General features: G+C 37.3%; 1 protein-coding gene across 10 annotated transcripts in view; it reads right to left on the bottom strand.

Moving 5' to 3' along the window:
• The window catches only part of TMEM135 (transmembrane protein 135), a 290,564-nt gene that overhangs the window by 165,386 nt on the left and 110,606 nt on the right, over positions 1-14,572 (bottom strand). For 7 of the 10 annotated variants that reach the window (XM_002708646.6, XM_089332368.1, XM_089332374.1 and 4 more), the window contains one exon: positions 2,945-3,010. The exons of the other annotated variants lie outside the window; for them this stretch is intronic. In XM_002708646.6, the coding sequence (XP_002708692.1) occupies positions 2,945-3,010 (66 nt within the window). The remainder of the gene's footprint in view (positions 1-2,944; positions 3,011-14,572) is intronic. 10 annotated transcript variants of the gene reach the window in all.

Genomic DNA, 14,572 nt, shown 5'->3' with positions numbered 1-14,572 from the left:
GTTTATTTTGAAAAGAGTAATGACATGAATTTATACTAAAAATTAAATTTCCATATAGGCCTACAGCACTTTACTTCACTACTCTCACATCTGCATCTCAAATGCATGACTATCTGGATTTCAAAGATACCAATATAATCTCTCAGTTTTAAAATCACATGAAATACACTATGCAACAGTGAAAGGATCTTTGAAAATGCACAAAAATGGGGTTAAAAGATAATCTGGAGTTTCCATAGGCCTCTTGTATAAAAGTTTATGGCAACACTGTCACCAGCAATATGGCTAATGAAAGTGTTTTTGTTTTTGGACAGGCAGAATTAGACAGTGAGAGAGAGAGACAGAGAGAAAGGTCTTCCTTTTGCCGTTGGTTCACACCAAAAATGTCTGCTGCAGCCAGCGTGCCGCGCCGATCCGAAGCCAGGAGCCAGGTGCTTCCTCCCGGTCTCCCATGTGGGTGTAGGACCCAAGCACTTGGGCCATCCTCCACTTCACTCCCGGGCCACAGCAGAGAGCTGGACTGGAAGAGGAGCAACCGGGACAGAATCCGGCACCCAGCTGGGACTTCAACTTGGCGCCGCAGGCGAAGGATTAGCCAAGTGAGCCACGGCGCCGGCCTAGTGAGTGTTTAAGAATACTTCTAAACATTGTCTCCACTTTTTTTTTTTTTTGCCTTAGTGCATATACCTCTTGGCATATATGAAATTACTTCTTTGAAATAACTTGTAATCATTTTTCTCTTTGTCATTAGGCCATTACCTTAGTGTACACTTGGGTTTATCCATTTCACTGCAAGTCAAGATTTATTTCATTTTTTAATGTTTAATTTTTTTATTTCTTTACTCTGTTGAATGGTAAAAGGAATATAAGGAATAGCTCTTTATGACTATGGTGATATTAACTACACCTTCATATGTTAAATTTACCTATTAAATTGGATGAATTTCTGATTTTTTTTGTCTTTCAACGGTGCATTTGAGTTAATACTGTATATTTTATTTTGGTAGACTTGTAGTATGTATTCATATCTAAGGTTTTTCCTACATAATTATTTTATTGGTAAGAAAGAAGTTTTTCCTAAATATTCTTGCTTGATTCCTTTTTTAAGATTTAATCAGTAATAGACCTTTCTAGTTTTTAATTTTTTTCTTTTTTTATTTTAGAAATCTTTTATTTAATAGTATAAATTTCAAGAAATACAATAATTCTTCCCACTACATCTACCATGCCACCCCTACTCCTTCTGCCCTTCCTCCTCCCTCTCCCACTCCCAGTCCCACTCTCAAGATTCATTTTTAATTAACTTTATATGCAGAAGACCAACTCTATAATAAGGAAAGATTTCAACTATTTGAACACACGCACACAGTAAACATAAAAAATTGTTTGAGAATAAGTTTTATAGTTAAATTTTATAGTATGACTCATTAAGGGCAGAGGTCCTACATGGGGAGTAACTGCACAGTAACACTTGCTGTTAATTTAACAATTAACACTCTTATGTATGATGTCAGTGATGACCTGAGGCTCTTGTCATGAGTTGCCCAGGCTATGGAAGCCTTTTAAGACCACAGTGTACATCAGTATTTAGGCAAGGCCAAAGGCAAAGTGGAAGTTCTCTCCTCCCTTCAGAAGGGTTTCCACGGGAGTCTCACTCATGGAGATCCTTCATGCGGGATATTTTTTTTTCCACAATGTCTTGGTTTTCCATGCCTGAAATGCTCTCATGTGTTTTTCAGCCAGACCAGAATGCCTTAAGGGCTGATTCTAAGGTCAGAGTACTATTAAAAGTGATTATCATTCTATGAGCTTGCTTACACTCACCTTTATATATTTAAGCTATCAAATTCTAAAAAGTGCATTAATAACATAACAATTACGGAATAGGAAGTGCTATATTTTATCACTAAGTTTTTGCTAGCGAAATAGAAAAAGAAACACGGTAATGTAACATTATATTCAACTTAAGCTAAATTTTGTCTCAGTAAGGAAGTGAATTCAGAAAAAGCACAGAGATAACCAGACTGATAATAATTTAGGAATGGATATTTATTACAGCTGATATAAAATCTTTTGAAGATTGACAGAGAATTTAGCAAAGTCAAAACTCAGAATATGCATCTTTTTTAATGTTGATTTAATTTTCTTTATTTGAAAGGCAGAATGAGAGAGATGGACAGAGAGAGAGAGAGAGAGAGAGAGAGAAAGATCTTCTGTCCACAGGTACACTCACCAAATGTCTACAGCATCGAGGGTTGGTCCAGGAAAAAGCCAGGAGGAGCCTGGAACTCAATTTGAATTAAGTCTCCCATATGAGTGGTAGAGACTCAAGTACTTGATCATCTGCTGTCTCCCAAGAGGCATGTTAACAATAAGCTAGATCAGAAGCAGAGTTGCACAACTTGAACCAGACATTGCCAATATAGGATACAGGCATTCCAAGGCACAGCTTAACTGGCTACTCCACAACACCTACCCCTAGAATCTACATCTTAATTAAGCCTCAATAACAGGAAAAAGCAGGCAAAATTCATTCTTTCTCCTTTTCTTTCCTGCTCCTATGATAAATATCAACATATCAAATTGTTTTAACCTAAGAAATAATTATCAGTTCTATATATCACAAAATAGAAACAAAAGATAAAAGATAATATTCACTAAATATATATATATTTGCAGAGTTATTAATAAAATGCTATTTGTGCTTAAGAGTAAAAAGAATTGGCAACTAAAGATTTAAAAACAGTCTATTTCCAACTTAAAATTTGGTTCAAATACGCCTGTGACCTAAAATAGATTCAGATGTCAGGTGCATTCAATATTACACAGACCAAATATTTCTCCATTTGTAATAAAAACATCATAGAATTCACTATATTTTATACTTTAAATATTGAGAACTATGAATTATCAACTAACAATTACATAAAAATTTTCATCTTACTTCTCCATTTCTTAATGATGTGATGGTTCCTCTTGCTACACCCATTCTAAATAGTGTTTCTGTAGCCTGCAAATTAAAAAAAAGAAAGATGTATAAACTATAATCTGAACTCAACTACATATCCAAACCCAAAAATGTACAAACATCCAATACTATTATATACCCAACAACATCTAGAGAAGTAAGGCACAATAAGAACCAGAAGCTCTAAATTCTATCAAAGAAATTTCAATTTACAATCTTTTAATTCTAACAAAAGATCAAACTGAATTAGTTCAGGAGGCTATTTTGATAGTCTATGATTCTTCCAGGTCTATAATTTCAAATAATTTCACTTAAGTAAATGTGAGCATGATTTTTTTTTTTACTTTTATTTAATGAATATAAATTTCCAAAGTACAGCTTATGAATTACAATGGCTTCCCCCCCATAACTTCCCTCCCGCCCTCAACCCTCCCCTTTCCCGCTCCCTCTCCCCTTCCATTCACATCAAGATTCATTTTCATTTCTCTTTATATACAGAAGATCAGTTTAGCATACATTAAGTAAAGATTTCAATAGTTTGCACCCACATAGAAACACAAAGTGAAAAATACTGTTTGAGTACTAGTTATAGCATTAAATCACAATGTACAGCACATTAAGGGCAGAGATCCTACATGAGGAGTAAGTGCACAGTGACTCCTGTTGTTGACTTAACAAATTGACACTCTTGTTTATGGCATCAGTAATCACCCTAGGATCTTGTCATGAGCTGCCAAGGTTATGGAAGTTCACCAACTCTGATCATATTTAGACAAGGTCGTAGTCAGAGTGGAAGTTCTCTCCTCCCTTCAGAGAAAGGTACCTCCTTCTTTGACGATCTGTTCTTTCCGCTGGGATCTCACTCGTGGAGATCTTTCATTTAGGTCTTTTTGTTTGTTTGTTTGTTTGTTTGTTTTTTGCCAGAGTGTCTTGGCTTTCCATCCTGAAATACTCTCATGGGCTTTTCAGCCAGATCCACGTGCCTTAAGGGCTGATTCTGAGGCCAGAGTGCTGTTTAGGACATCTGCCATTCTATGGGTTTGCTGTGTATTTCGCTTCCCATGATGGATCGTTCTGTCCCTTTTTTATTCTATCAGCTAGTATTTGCAGACACTAGTCTTGTTTATGTGATCCCTTTGGCTCTTAGTCCTATCATTATGATCAATTGTGAACAGAAATTGATCACCGGGACTAGTGAGATGGCATTGGTACATGCCACCTTGATGAATTGGAATCCCCTGGTATGTTTCTAACTCTACCGTTTGGGGCAAGTCAGCTTGAGCATGTCCCAAATTGCACATCTCTTCCCTCTCTTATTCCCACTCTTATATTTAACAGCGATCACTTTTCAGTTAAGTTTCAACACTTGAGAATAACTGTTTATTGATTACAGTATTCAACCAAATGTATTAAGTAGAACAAACAAAAAAAAATACTAAGAGGGATAACGTATTAAGTTGTTCATCAACAGTCAGGGCAAGGGCTGATCAAGTCACATTTTCTCATAGTGTTCATTTCACTTTAACAGGTTTCCTTTTTGGTGCTCAGTCAGTTGTCACCAATCAGGGAGAACATATGATATTTGTCCCTTTGGGACTGGCTTATTTCACTCAGCATGATGTTTTACAAATTCCTAACAGGGATCACTTTTCAGTTAAATTTAAACACCTAAGAATAATTGTGTGTTAATTACAGAGTTCAACCAATAGTACTAGATCAAAAAAAAATACTAAAATGGATAAAGTATTACATTGTACATCAACCGTCAGGACAAGAGCTGATCGAGCATTAATTTGATAAACAAAAATTATATTAAAATTCAATATTTGGATTCAACTCAGAAATTGTGCTAAATTTTAGTTTCCATTTGAAATCCTTTCAAATCACTTGTTTTAGAGCTATACTGACAGAAGCCAAAGTAATTTAAAATGTTAAGTATCAAATAACACTCTAAATAGTAACAGGTAGTGACAAAGAACAATCAGAAAAGTAATGTATAGTAACAAAACACAGACAGAAAAGGAGTTTAAGATGACAATTCCACTTACAATATCATCAGAAAGAATTAAGAACTAAGGAAAAACTTAAACAAGGCCGTGATACATTTGGACACTGAAAACAATAAACTATTGCTGAAAAAATCAAAGAAGATAACAAATAAATGGAAAAACATCCTGTACGTATAATTTGTAAGACTTATTAAAATAGCAATACTACCCTCAAAATGCTCCAGATATTCAATGAAATTTCAATAAAAATCTCAATGACAGTGACAGAAAAAGAATGACCCATCCTAAACTTCATATGGAACCTAAACAGACTTCAAATAGGCAAACAATCTTTAAAAAAAGAATAAAGTTAGATGACTCACATTTCCTGATTCAAAATACTTTCCGATATAAGAAGCCTACAATAATCAAGACAATTTGGTACTATCATGAAGACAAACATATAAGCTAATGGAATTGAATAGCAAACCCTATGGTCAAATAATTTTCTTTTTCTTAAGATTTATTTTATTTATTTGAAAGGGATAGTTACAGAGAGAGAGAGAGAGATGGAGAAACAGAGAGAGAGAGAGAGAGAAAGCTCTCCCATCCACTGGTTCACTTCCCAAATGGCAAAAGGGCAGGGCAGGACACGACCAGGCAAAAGCCGGGAGCCAGGAGGTTCTTCAATGTTTCTCATGTGAGTGCAGGGACCCAAGTACGTGGGCCATCTTCTGTTGTTTTTCCCAGACACATTCCCAGGGAGCTGTATTGGAAGTAGAGCAGCCGGGAATCAAACTGCTGCCCATATGTGATGCCAGTACTGCAGGTGGCTAAACCCACTGTACCACAATGCCGGCCCCCTGCTGAAATAATGTTCAAGAAGGGTAAGAAGACTATTTAATGGGGAAAGGATAATATTTTTAATAAATGATATTGGTAAAAATGGATATTCTATAAAATAACCAACCTTTACCTTCTACATATATAAAAATTAACTCAATATCTATCAAATAACTAAACTTAAGAGCTAAATTTTTATAAAACAACTGAGAAGAAAATATAAGGGAAAGCTTTATGGCCCTGGATTTGGCAATGCATTCCTAAATATAACATAAAAAGCACAAGCAACAAAAGAAAAAATGGGGGCCGGCTCTGTGGTGTAACCAGCAAAGCTGCTGCCTGCAGTGCCAACTTTCAATCCAGCTCTTTGCTTTGCCTGGGAAAGCAGTAGAAGATGGCCCAAGTCCTTGCACTACTGGATCCAAGTGGGAGACCCAGAAGAAGCTCCTGGCTCCTGGCTCCGGATTGGCACAGCTCCAGCCACTGCAACCATCAGGGGAGTGAACCAGCAGATGGAAAACCTCTCTCTCTCTCTGCCTCTCTACAACTCTGCATTTCAAATAAATAAATCAATCTTGGAAGGGAAGGGGGGAGGGGAAGTAGTCAGAGTGGAAGTTCTCTCCTCCCTTCAGAGAAAGGTACCTCCTTCTTTGATGACCTGTTCTTTCCACTGGGATATCACTCGCGGAGATGTTTCATTTTGGTTTTTTGTTTGTTTGTTTTTGCCAGAATGTCTTGGCTTTCCATGCCTGAAATACTCTCATGGGCTTTTCAGCCGGATACCCATGCCTTAAGGGCTGATTCATAGGCCAGAGTGCTGTTTAGGACATCTGCCATTCTATGGGTCTGCCCTTAAGGCATTCAGATCCAGCTGAAAAGCCCATGAGAGTATTTCAGGCATGGAAAGCCAAGACACTCTGGCAAAAAAACAAATGACCTAAATGAAAGATCTCTGCGAGTGAGATCCCAGTGGAAAGAACAGGTCATCAAAGAAGGAGGTACCTTTCTCTGAAGGGAGGAGAGAACTTCCACATTGACTATGACCTTGTCTAAATATGATAAGAGTCGGTGAACTCAAAAGGCTTCCATAGCCTTGGAAACTTATGACTGGAGCCTAAGGAGATTATGATGCCATAAACAAGAGTGTCAATTTGTTAAGTCAACAACAGGAGTCACTGTGCACTTACTCCTCATGTAGGATCTCTGCCCTTAATGTGCTGTACATTGTGATTTAATGCTATAACTAGTACTCAAACAGTATTTTTCACTTTGTGTTTCTATGTGGGTGCAAACTATTGAAATCTTTACTTAATGTATGCTAAACTGATCTTCTGTATATAAAGAGAAATGAAAATGAATCTTGATGTGAATGGAAGGGGAGAGGGAGCGGGAAAGGGGAGGGTTGAGGGCGGGAGGGAAGTTATGGGGGGGAAAGCCATTGTAATCCATAAGCTGTACTTTGGAAATTTATATTCATTAAATTAAAGTTTAAAAAAAAGGGATGCTCTACTAACAGAATTTTTTCTTTTTTTTCTTTTTTTTTTTTTTTGACAGGCAGAGTGGACAGTGAGAGAGACAGACAGAGAGAAAGGTCTTCCTTTTTCCCTTTGGTTCACTCCTCAATGGCTGCTACGGCTGGCGTACCGCGCTGATCCGAAGCCAGGAGCCAGGTGCTTCTCCTGGTCTCCCGTGCGGGTGCAGGGCCCAAGCACTTGGGCCATCCTCCACTGCACTCCCAGGTCACAGCAGAGAACTGGACTGGAAGAGGAGCAACCGGGACAGAATCCAGTGCCCCGACTGGGACTAGAACCCAGTGTGCCGGCGCCGCAGGTGGAGGATTAGCCTATTGAGCTATGGTGGCGCCGGCCATAACATAAATTTTAAGAATTTGTATATGGGTGCCATTGTGTCAGAGCAGGATTAAGCTGCTACTTGAGACACTAACACCCCATATTGTAGTGCAGGTTCAAGTTTTGACTACTCCACTTCTAATGCAGCTCCCTGTTAATGTATCTGGGAAAGCAGCTGATGACTCAAGTACTTGAGCCCCTGAAAACCATATGAGAGATCTGGATAGTTTTGAGCTCCTGGCTTCGAGCTGGCCCAGGACTAGTCATTGTAGCCATATGGGGAATGAACCAGTGTATAGAAGATTGATCTCAAGCTCTCTCCCTCCCTCCCTCCCTCTCTGTCACCACCTTTCAAATTAATGGATTAAATATAAATAAAAATTAATTAGCATATGAAATAAAAACATCAGAAAATTTTAAATTTAAAAAACATGGGGCTGTTTTTAAATTTAAAAACCAACTGCTGTTTCATTTCCCAAATGACTGTGATAGCCAGGGTGGGGACAGGCCAAAGCTAGGAACCAGAAACTAAATATGGGTCTCCCATGTGGATGACAAGAACTCAAATACTAGATCTAGTTCCTGCTGTCCCCCAAAGTATAAAATTAGCAGGAATATGGGGTTGTGAAGCCAGGACTGGAACCTAATATTAAATGTGATATCACCAATCTTCAAAACATTCTTTCACATAAAAACATTAAGTGCACACACGGGCACACACACACACAGGTTAGAGGTAGATGTCTTGGTGTCTAAATGCTGTTAGAAAATAAAAAAGGCCGGCGCCGCGGCTCACTAGGCTAATCCTTCACCTTGTGGCGCCGGCACACCGGGTTCTAGTCCCAGTCGGGGCGCCGGATTCTGTCCCGGTTACCCCTCTTCCAGGCCAGCTCTCTGCTGTGGCCAGGGAGTGCAGTGGAGGATGGCCCAAGTACTTGGGCCCTGCACCCCATGGGAGACCAGGAGAAGTACCTGGCTCCTGCCATCGGATCAGCAAGGTGTGCCGGCCGCAGTGCGCAAGCCGTGGCAGCCATTGGAGGGTGAACCAATGGCAAAGGAAGACCTTTCTCTCTGTCTTTCTCTCTCTCACTGTCCACTCTGCCTGTCCAAAAAAAAAAAAGAAAGAAAAGAAAAAAGCTTTTAGAGCAAAGTGCTAAGTTTTGTGAATACTGTAGAGTGTGACTATAACTCCAATCCATAATTCACTGAGCAATTGGATAGGTTATTATTAGGGAGAGGGAGAGGTTACTAATATAGCTAAACAAAAAATTATAAGTTCATAATTTTTATGATAGATTTTTTTACTAAAAATTATTTATTTAAAGAAATTTTATTACAGGAAAAAATACTCATCCATGATTTACTTGCAGTTTATCCTATTCTTAATCATATGTATATTAAATTATATTTTCCATCTTCCTGTTTTGTTTTTAAACTTACTTAATTCAGGGATGTGACCTATAATGGTAGTCATGTAGGACAGGCTAGTTACTGTATATATCTGAGGACAAAGAGGGGAAAGGTTGAGACAAAAAGCATCTGGGATAAAGTATGAAACAATTTCTCAAAACCACATCAAATTCCTTTCCTCTCTATGTCTCAAAAACCTGAGGCAATCTGCAGATCAAATTTTTGTTTTTTTTTTCAATTGAGCAAAAAAACCAAAATTCAATCTTTTGTTTCCAACTAAATTGATTTATTTTCATCAGCTCTTCTCACAAACATTTTTAAAGAAGTCTCATTCTAATAGTACTCTGTCAATTTAGCTAAGCCTCCTTTGTTTCCATAGGAAAGCACTGGGGTGTGAAGCTTTCTTTTGATGTCTACTAGAGAAATGCTTTTAATTTACTTGTACCTAAACAACTACTAACAAAGTGTCAAAAACAATGAGACACAGGACTAATTCCCAGCAATTGTAAATTTACCAACAACAAATTCTTGATTGAAATTTTGCTACCCCTGAGATGTTTGTATTCCATTTTAAATGATTAACAGTAAAAACATTCATTCCAAGTTTTCTATTTCAGTGGCAAGAGAGGAAAATGCTCGTATGCCCTTGTTTATAAGTAAGTTATCAAGAGAGATTGCTTTTAAAAACAGCATTTGATAAAAGAAGCTTAAGAGACATAGAACTTAGATCTAATAAATGCAAAGTTTGTTGTCTTATTCATTGGGGGATTAGGGGATGCATAAATCAGAAAGATCTGGACAGATATATTGATATACTGAGGTGATAATAAATAATTTCTCAGTGATTTTCTTTTATCTTTGCTTTCTAACCCATAACATGCCTAAAGGGGAATACATCCCTAATAGGTATCTGAAACCAATGCTAATACTAATCATATATACTATTATTTTCCTATACATATTTGTCTATGACAAAATTTAATTTATAAATTAGGCACAAAAATAACAAAAATAAAACAGAAAATTTTAACACTATCATGTATTAAAGTGTATGTGAATGCAGTCTCCTTCTCTCAAAATGTCTTATTGTGCTGAATTCACTCTTCTTTATGTGATGACATGAGATGACACAATGCCTGAATGATGAGATTAAGCAGTAAGCACTGTGATGGAGCATTAGGCCAGTACACCAGGGTTACTTTAATGTAAACACTGCAATACCACGATAGTTAATCTTATACCTGAGACACTACAAAATGAGTAATGGGAAAGTGGCATATAGAGGATAAACATGCTTAAGAAAGGTATGATTCCCACCCTAGGATAGACAGAACAGGACAGCAAGAGCTTTCATCAATAAGACATTACATAATTCAAACTTCAGAATTTATTATTTCTGAAATTTTTCATTGGATATTTTCAGACCACAGTTGACTGTGAGTAATTGAAACAGCAAAAAGCAAAGCTTCAGGATAACAAGGAACTACTATATATTGTTTAGTAATAATAAAACATTAAAAGAAAACAAATGGGAACAGGCATTTGGCACAGAGGTAAAGATGCCAATTGGAACATCAGCATCCCATATCACAGTGCCTGGGTTTTGAGTCCTGCCTCCACTTCTGATCCAGCCTCTGATAATGCACTCCCTGGAAGGCAGCAGGCAATGGCTCAAGTACTTGGGTCCCTGCTACTAACAGGGGACACCCAGGCTGAGTTCCAGGATCCTGGTTTCCACCCGGCTCAACTCTGGCTGTTACAGGCATTTGGGGAGTAAATCAGATACCAGATATCTCTTTCTCTTTCTGTCTGTCTGTCTCTCTTTCTCCTCTCTCTCTCTCTCTCTCCCTTTCTAATAAAATGAAAAAAAAAATCTTTAAAGAAGATTAAATGCTTAAAATTTTTGAATAGTGAAAAATGTTATAAACAATGATACTTTGAGTAGCTTCTAAAGTAAAAAATAATCAAAATTCAACAAAAAGACGTGTTGCTATTACAGTTCAATATTTTTAATTCACTAAAGCAACAAATGGTAAGTAAAAGTTAACAAGCAGAAATCTACATTTAATATACCATTACTTTTAAATGCAGTATTTTTATAATACCAGTGAGGCATTTTCTTATAATACATTTAACCATTTAAACATTATCATACAGAAAGAATCCAGTAGGTCAACTTAGCATATAAAAATAAATGCAAAAATGGTTGTATTTAGCAGATATTTCAGATTAGATACTAGATTTCTAGTTACTTGATTTCCATAATTTGCTACTGAGGCAATCTTAGATCATTTAGACTCCCCAAGCACTAATATCTGTAAAAAGATATACTTAATATCAAACTGTCTGAAGCAGTCAATGCAGGTGTTAATGTATGTGAAAACTACAAAGAGACAAATGGATGTAAAATACTGACTTTAGTTTAGGATAGCAATTGTTAAAGTGAATAGATGCTTTAGGAAATACCAATTTTAACTTTTCAAATACAAAATATGGAATGGATTAGTGAAAAAACAAAAAAAGAATAAATCACAGATATGAATCTAAAAAAAGCAATCTAGATGAAAGAATCAGCACTTATTACTCTCCTATGATTACTGCTTTATTTTTCTAGTTCTCCAATTAAACAGGGAGGTTTGGGGGGCATAAATGACATCTTTTATTTACATTTTCCCAGCACCTTATACAAAATTTAACACTAGAGATTAAGAGATCTGATTTAGAAACAGACTGCCTAGTTCAAATTCTATCCTTATCATTTGCATGAACTGTGACTTTAAACAGGTAACTTCACTTCTTTGAGCTTAACTTTTTCATCAACAAATAAGAATAAACATGATATATAAACTCAAGGAATATTATAAATGCTCAATAAATGATACTTTCATGTCTCAAAGGGAAATGGAAAATTCCAAATCTGGCTTTAAAACTAGACAGCAGACAGCACTGGCAATTAAAAATGCACTATTTAAAAAGCCAAAAGAACTGTCACATTGGGCTATCTGGCCTCTTACTTAATGCTGAAATTCTTGACAGGGCAACCAGAGAAACAGAAAACATATATTACTTCAAGAAGATAACTTAGCAAAAGTATTCAGAAATAACATATAAAACTTCATTTCCCAGTTGTTAGTCCTCACCACAAAAAAAATTAAATGCTGATACTTTTAAGTAACAGCTGCTATTCTTTATGATGATAAAAAATATAAAATGTGAAAAACAGCAAAACTGAGCATTCGCTATCTACTTGTCATGTCCTCAAAATGCACAAACCTATTAGCACAGCAACAGCAGCAAGATCTTTGTCCAGTTCACAAACCATTTTCGCTCTTTTCTCCAGGCAGCTGCCTACAGCCTAACCCTTTCTTAGCTCCCTAATTCCTATTCATAACTTCAGGGGCCCTGTGCTGCAAGAGCTGTAGCACAAGAAACACTTCTGAAAGAAACCCTATCATTTTAGCCAGAAAACAGGGAAAAGTAGCCCAAAGGAGCCAGTGAATGTGGAGGAAATGAATTCCTTGTTATCAGGGTTTCTGTGATCTTATATTCTCTTAACTCTGCCCCTAAGAGTAGACCCTATGTACAAGATGAAGCAGCAACAGCAAAGTTAGTTAAAACTGGAAAATAAATTGTTTTCTAACCAAAACAGACAGGGAAAATGAGCTTAGAGGCAGCCAAAACAGAGGCAGAAAAAATCATTTTTTTATTCCCTTTTCTCTAGCCACATTGTCCTACAAATATACTTCCCTTGAGGGACACCAGCTGTGACAGCAATACAAACACTCAAAATTCCAAAGCAAATACATTTTGTTTCTGACCAGAGGACCAAGAGAAACAGCCCAATAAGCTACGGGGATAACATCAAAAAGAAGAGATCTCCTAATTAAATCTGTGTTTGAGCAGGTACAAGTATAGCACTCACCCCTAAATGGCACACACACAGGTCAGGCCTAACCAACAAAGCAATAGATTTGAGAGCAAAACTACAACTAAAGCCATCACCTGAGGCCCATGAGTGGCATTATACGTGGGACAAAACCAAAGCAGCTTAGGAAACTCAGAACTGAGGCTGGAAATATTGTCCACTGATGATGAGATAGTACTTATGATCTGAACCTAACCAGGTGATTGCTTACTACCTAAAACTTAATAGTAATAATAATAATAATAACAACAACAACAATAACAATTTTCTCCAGAGGATTTTAATAGAAACAAAGGCTCAAAACATTATGTTCAAAGTATCTAGAAATAACCCCAAATTCCCAAATTACTCCATCTGCAAATAAAGAAATTTGACAATTTGCCATGGGAAAAAATGATCTAGTGTTAAAACTGTCAAAAAAGGGATTTAAAGCAGAGTAAAACTATTATATAAGGTAAATTGTTTACTTTTTTTTTTTTTTTTTTTTTTTGGACAGGCAGAGTGGACAGTGAGAGAGAGACAGAGAGAAAAGTTTTCCTTTACTGTTGTTTCACCCTCCAATGGCCGCTGCAGCCAGCACACTGTGCTGATCCAAAGCCAGGAGCCAGAAGCTTCTCCTGGTCTCCCATGCAGGTGCAGGGCCCAAGCACTTGGGCCATCCTCCACTGCACTCCTGGGTCACAGCAGAGAGCTGGCCTGGAAGAGGGGCAACCGGGACAGAATCCGACGCCCTGACCGGAACTACAACCCAGTGTGCCAGCGCCACAAGGCGGAGGATTAGCCTATTGAGCCGCGGCGCCAGCCAACATGTTTACATTTAATAGAAAAGTTTTTAGGAAAGAAGTAAAAATTCTTGTAAAAATGGAAATCTGGGAACCAAAAAAATCTCAAATTTTAAAATTCAAAATCCAATGGATGGGCTCCATAGCAATATACAGATGATAAAAAAATAAATAAATAAAAAGCAGTGAGTTTGATCCAAATCAACAGAAATTACCCATTCTAGGGGAGCATGTTGTAGCACACTAGGATGAGCTGCCACTTAGGATACTAGCACCCAAGTGCCTAGGATTGAGACTGCCCAGCATCAAGTTTTATATCTACTTCCAATCCAGCTTCCAGCTAATGTGTACCCGGGGAGGTATCACGTAATTTCTCAAGTACTTGGGTCCCCACCACCATGTAGGAAACACAATTGAAGTTCCTGGCTCCTGGCTTCATTCAGCCTGGCCCAGACCCAGCTGTTTGTAGGCATTTGACTAGTGAACCAGTAGATGGAAAATCAATCTCTGTCTCTGTCTCTCTTTCTACTCCTTCTCTCCCTCCCTCTCTGTTGTTCTGCCTTTCAAATACATAAAAATAAATAAACTTTTTAAAAACAAGTCTTGACTATTCAGGAGGTCACAGCTTTCTGAGGCAAACAGATATGAGTCTACGTCTTAAAAATTTCATGGAAAAATAGAATTACAATATTTTAAAAGGGAAGAACACATTCTACACATGGTAATAAAAATCTGAAAAAAAGAACAGATCACAGATACTTGTAGGAGAACAATGTAAGATGTGATATTTGCTCATTATTATCAGA

Source organism: Oryctolagus cuniculus, chromosome 1, assembly GCF_051225735.1.
Source record: "Oryctolagus cuniculus isolate XC-2025 breed Fujian yellow rabbit chromosome 1, ASM5122573v1, whole genome shotgun sequence".
NCBI classification, from domain to species: domain Eukaryota; kingdom Metazoa; phylum Chordata; class Mammalia; order Lagomorpha; family Leporidae; genus Oryctolagus; species Oryctolagus cuniculus.
The sequence above is the reverse complement of the archived record's forward strand: the minus strand, read 5'-3'. Positions and strand labels throughout refer to the sequence as shown.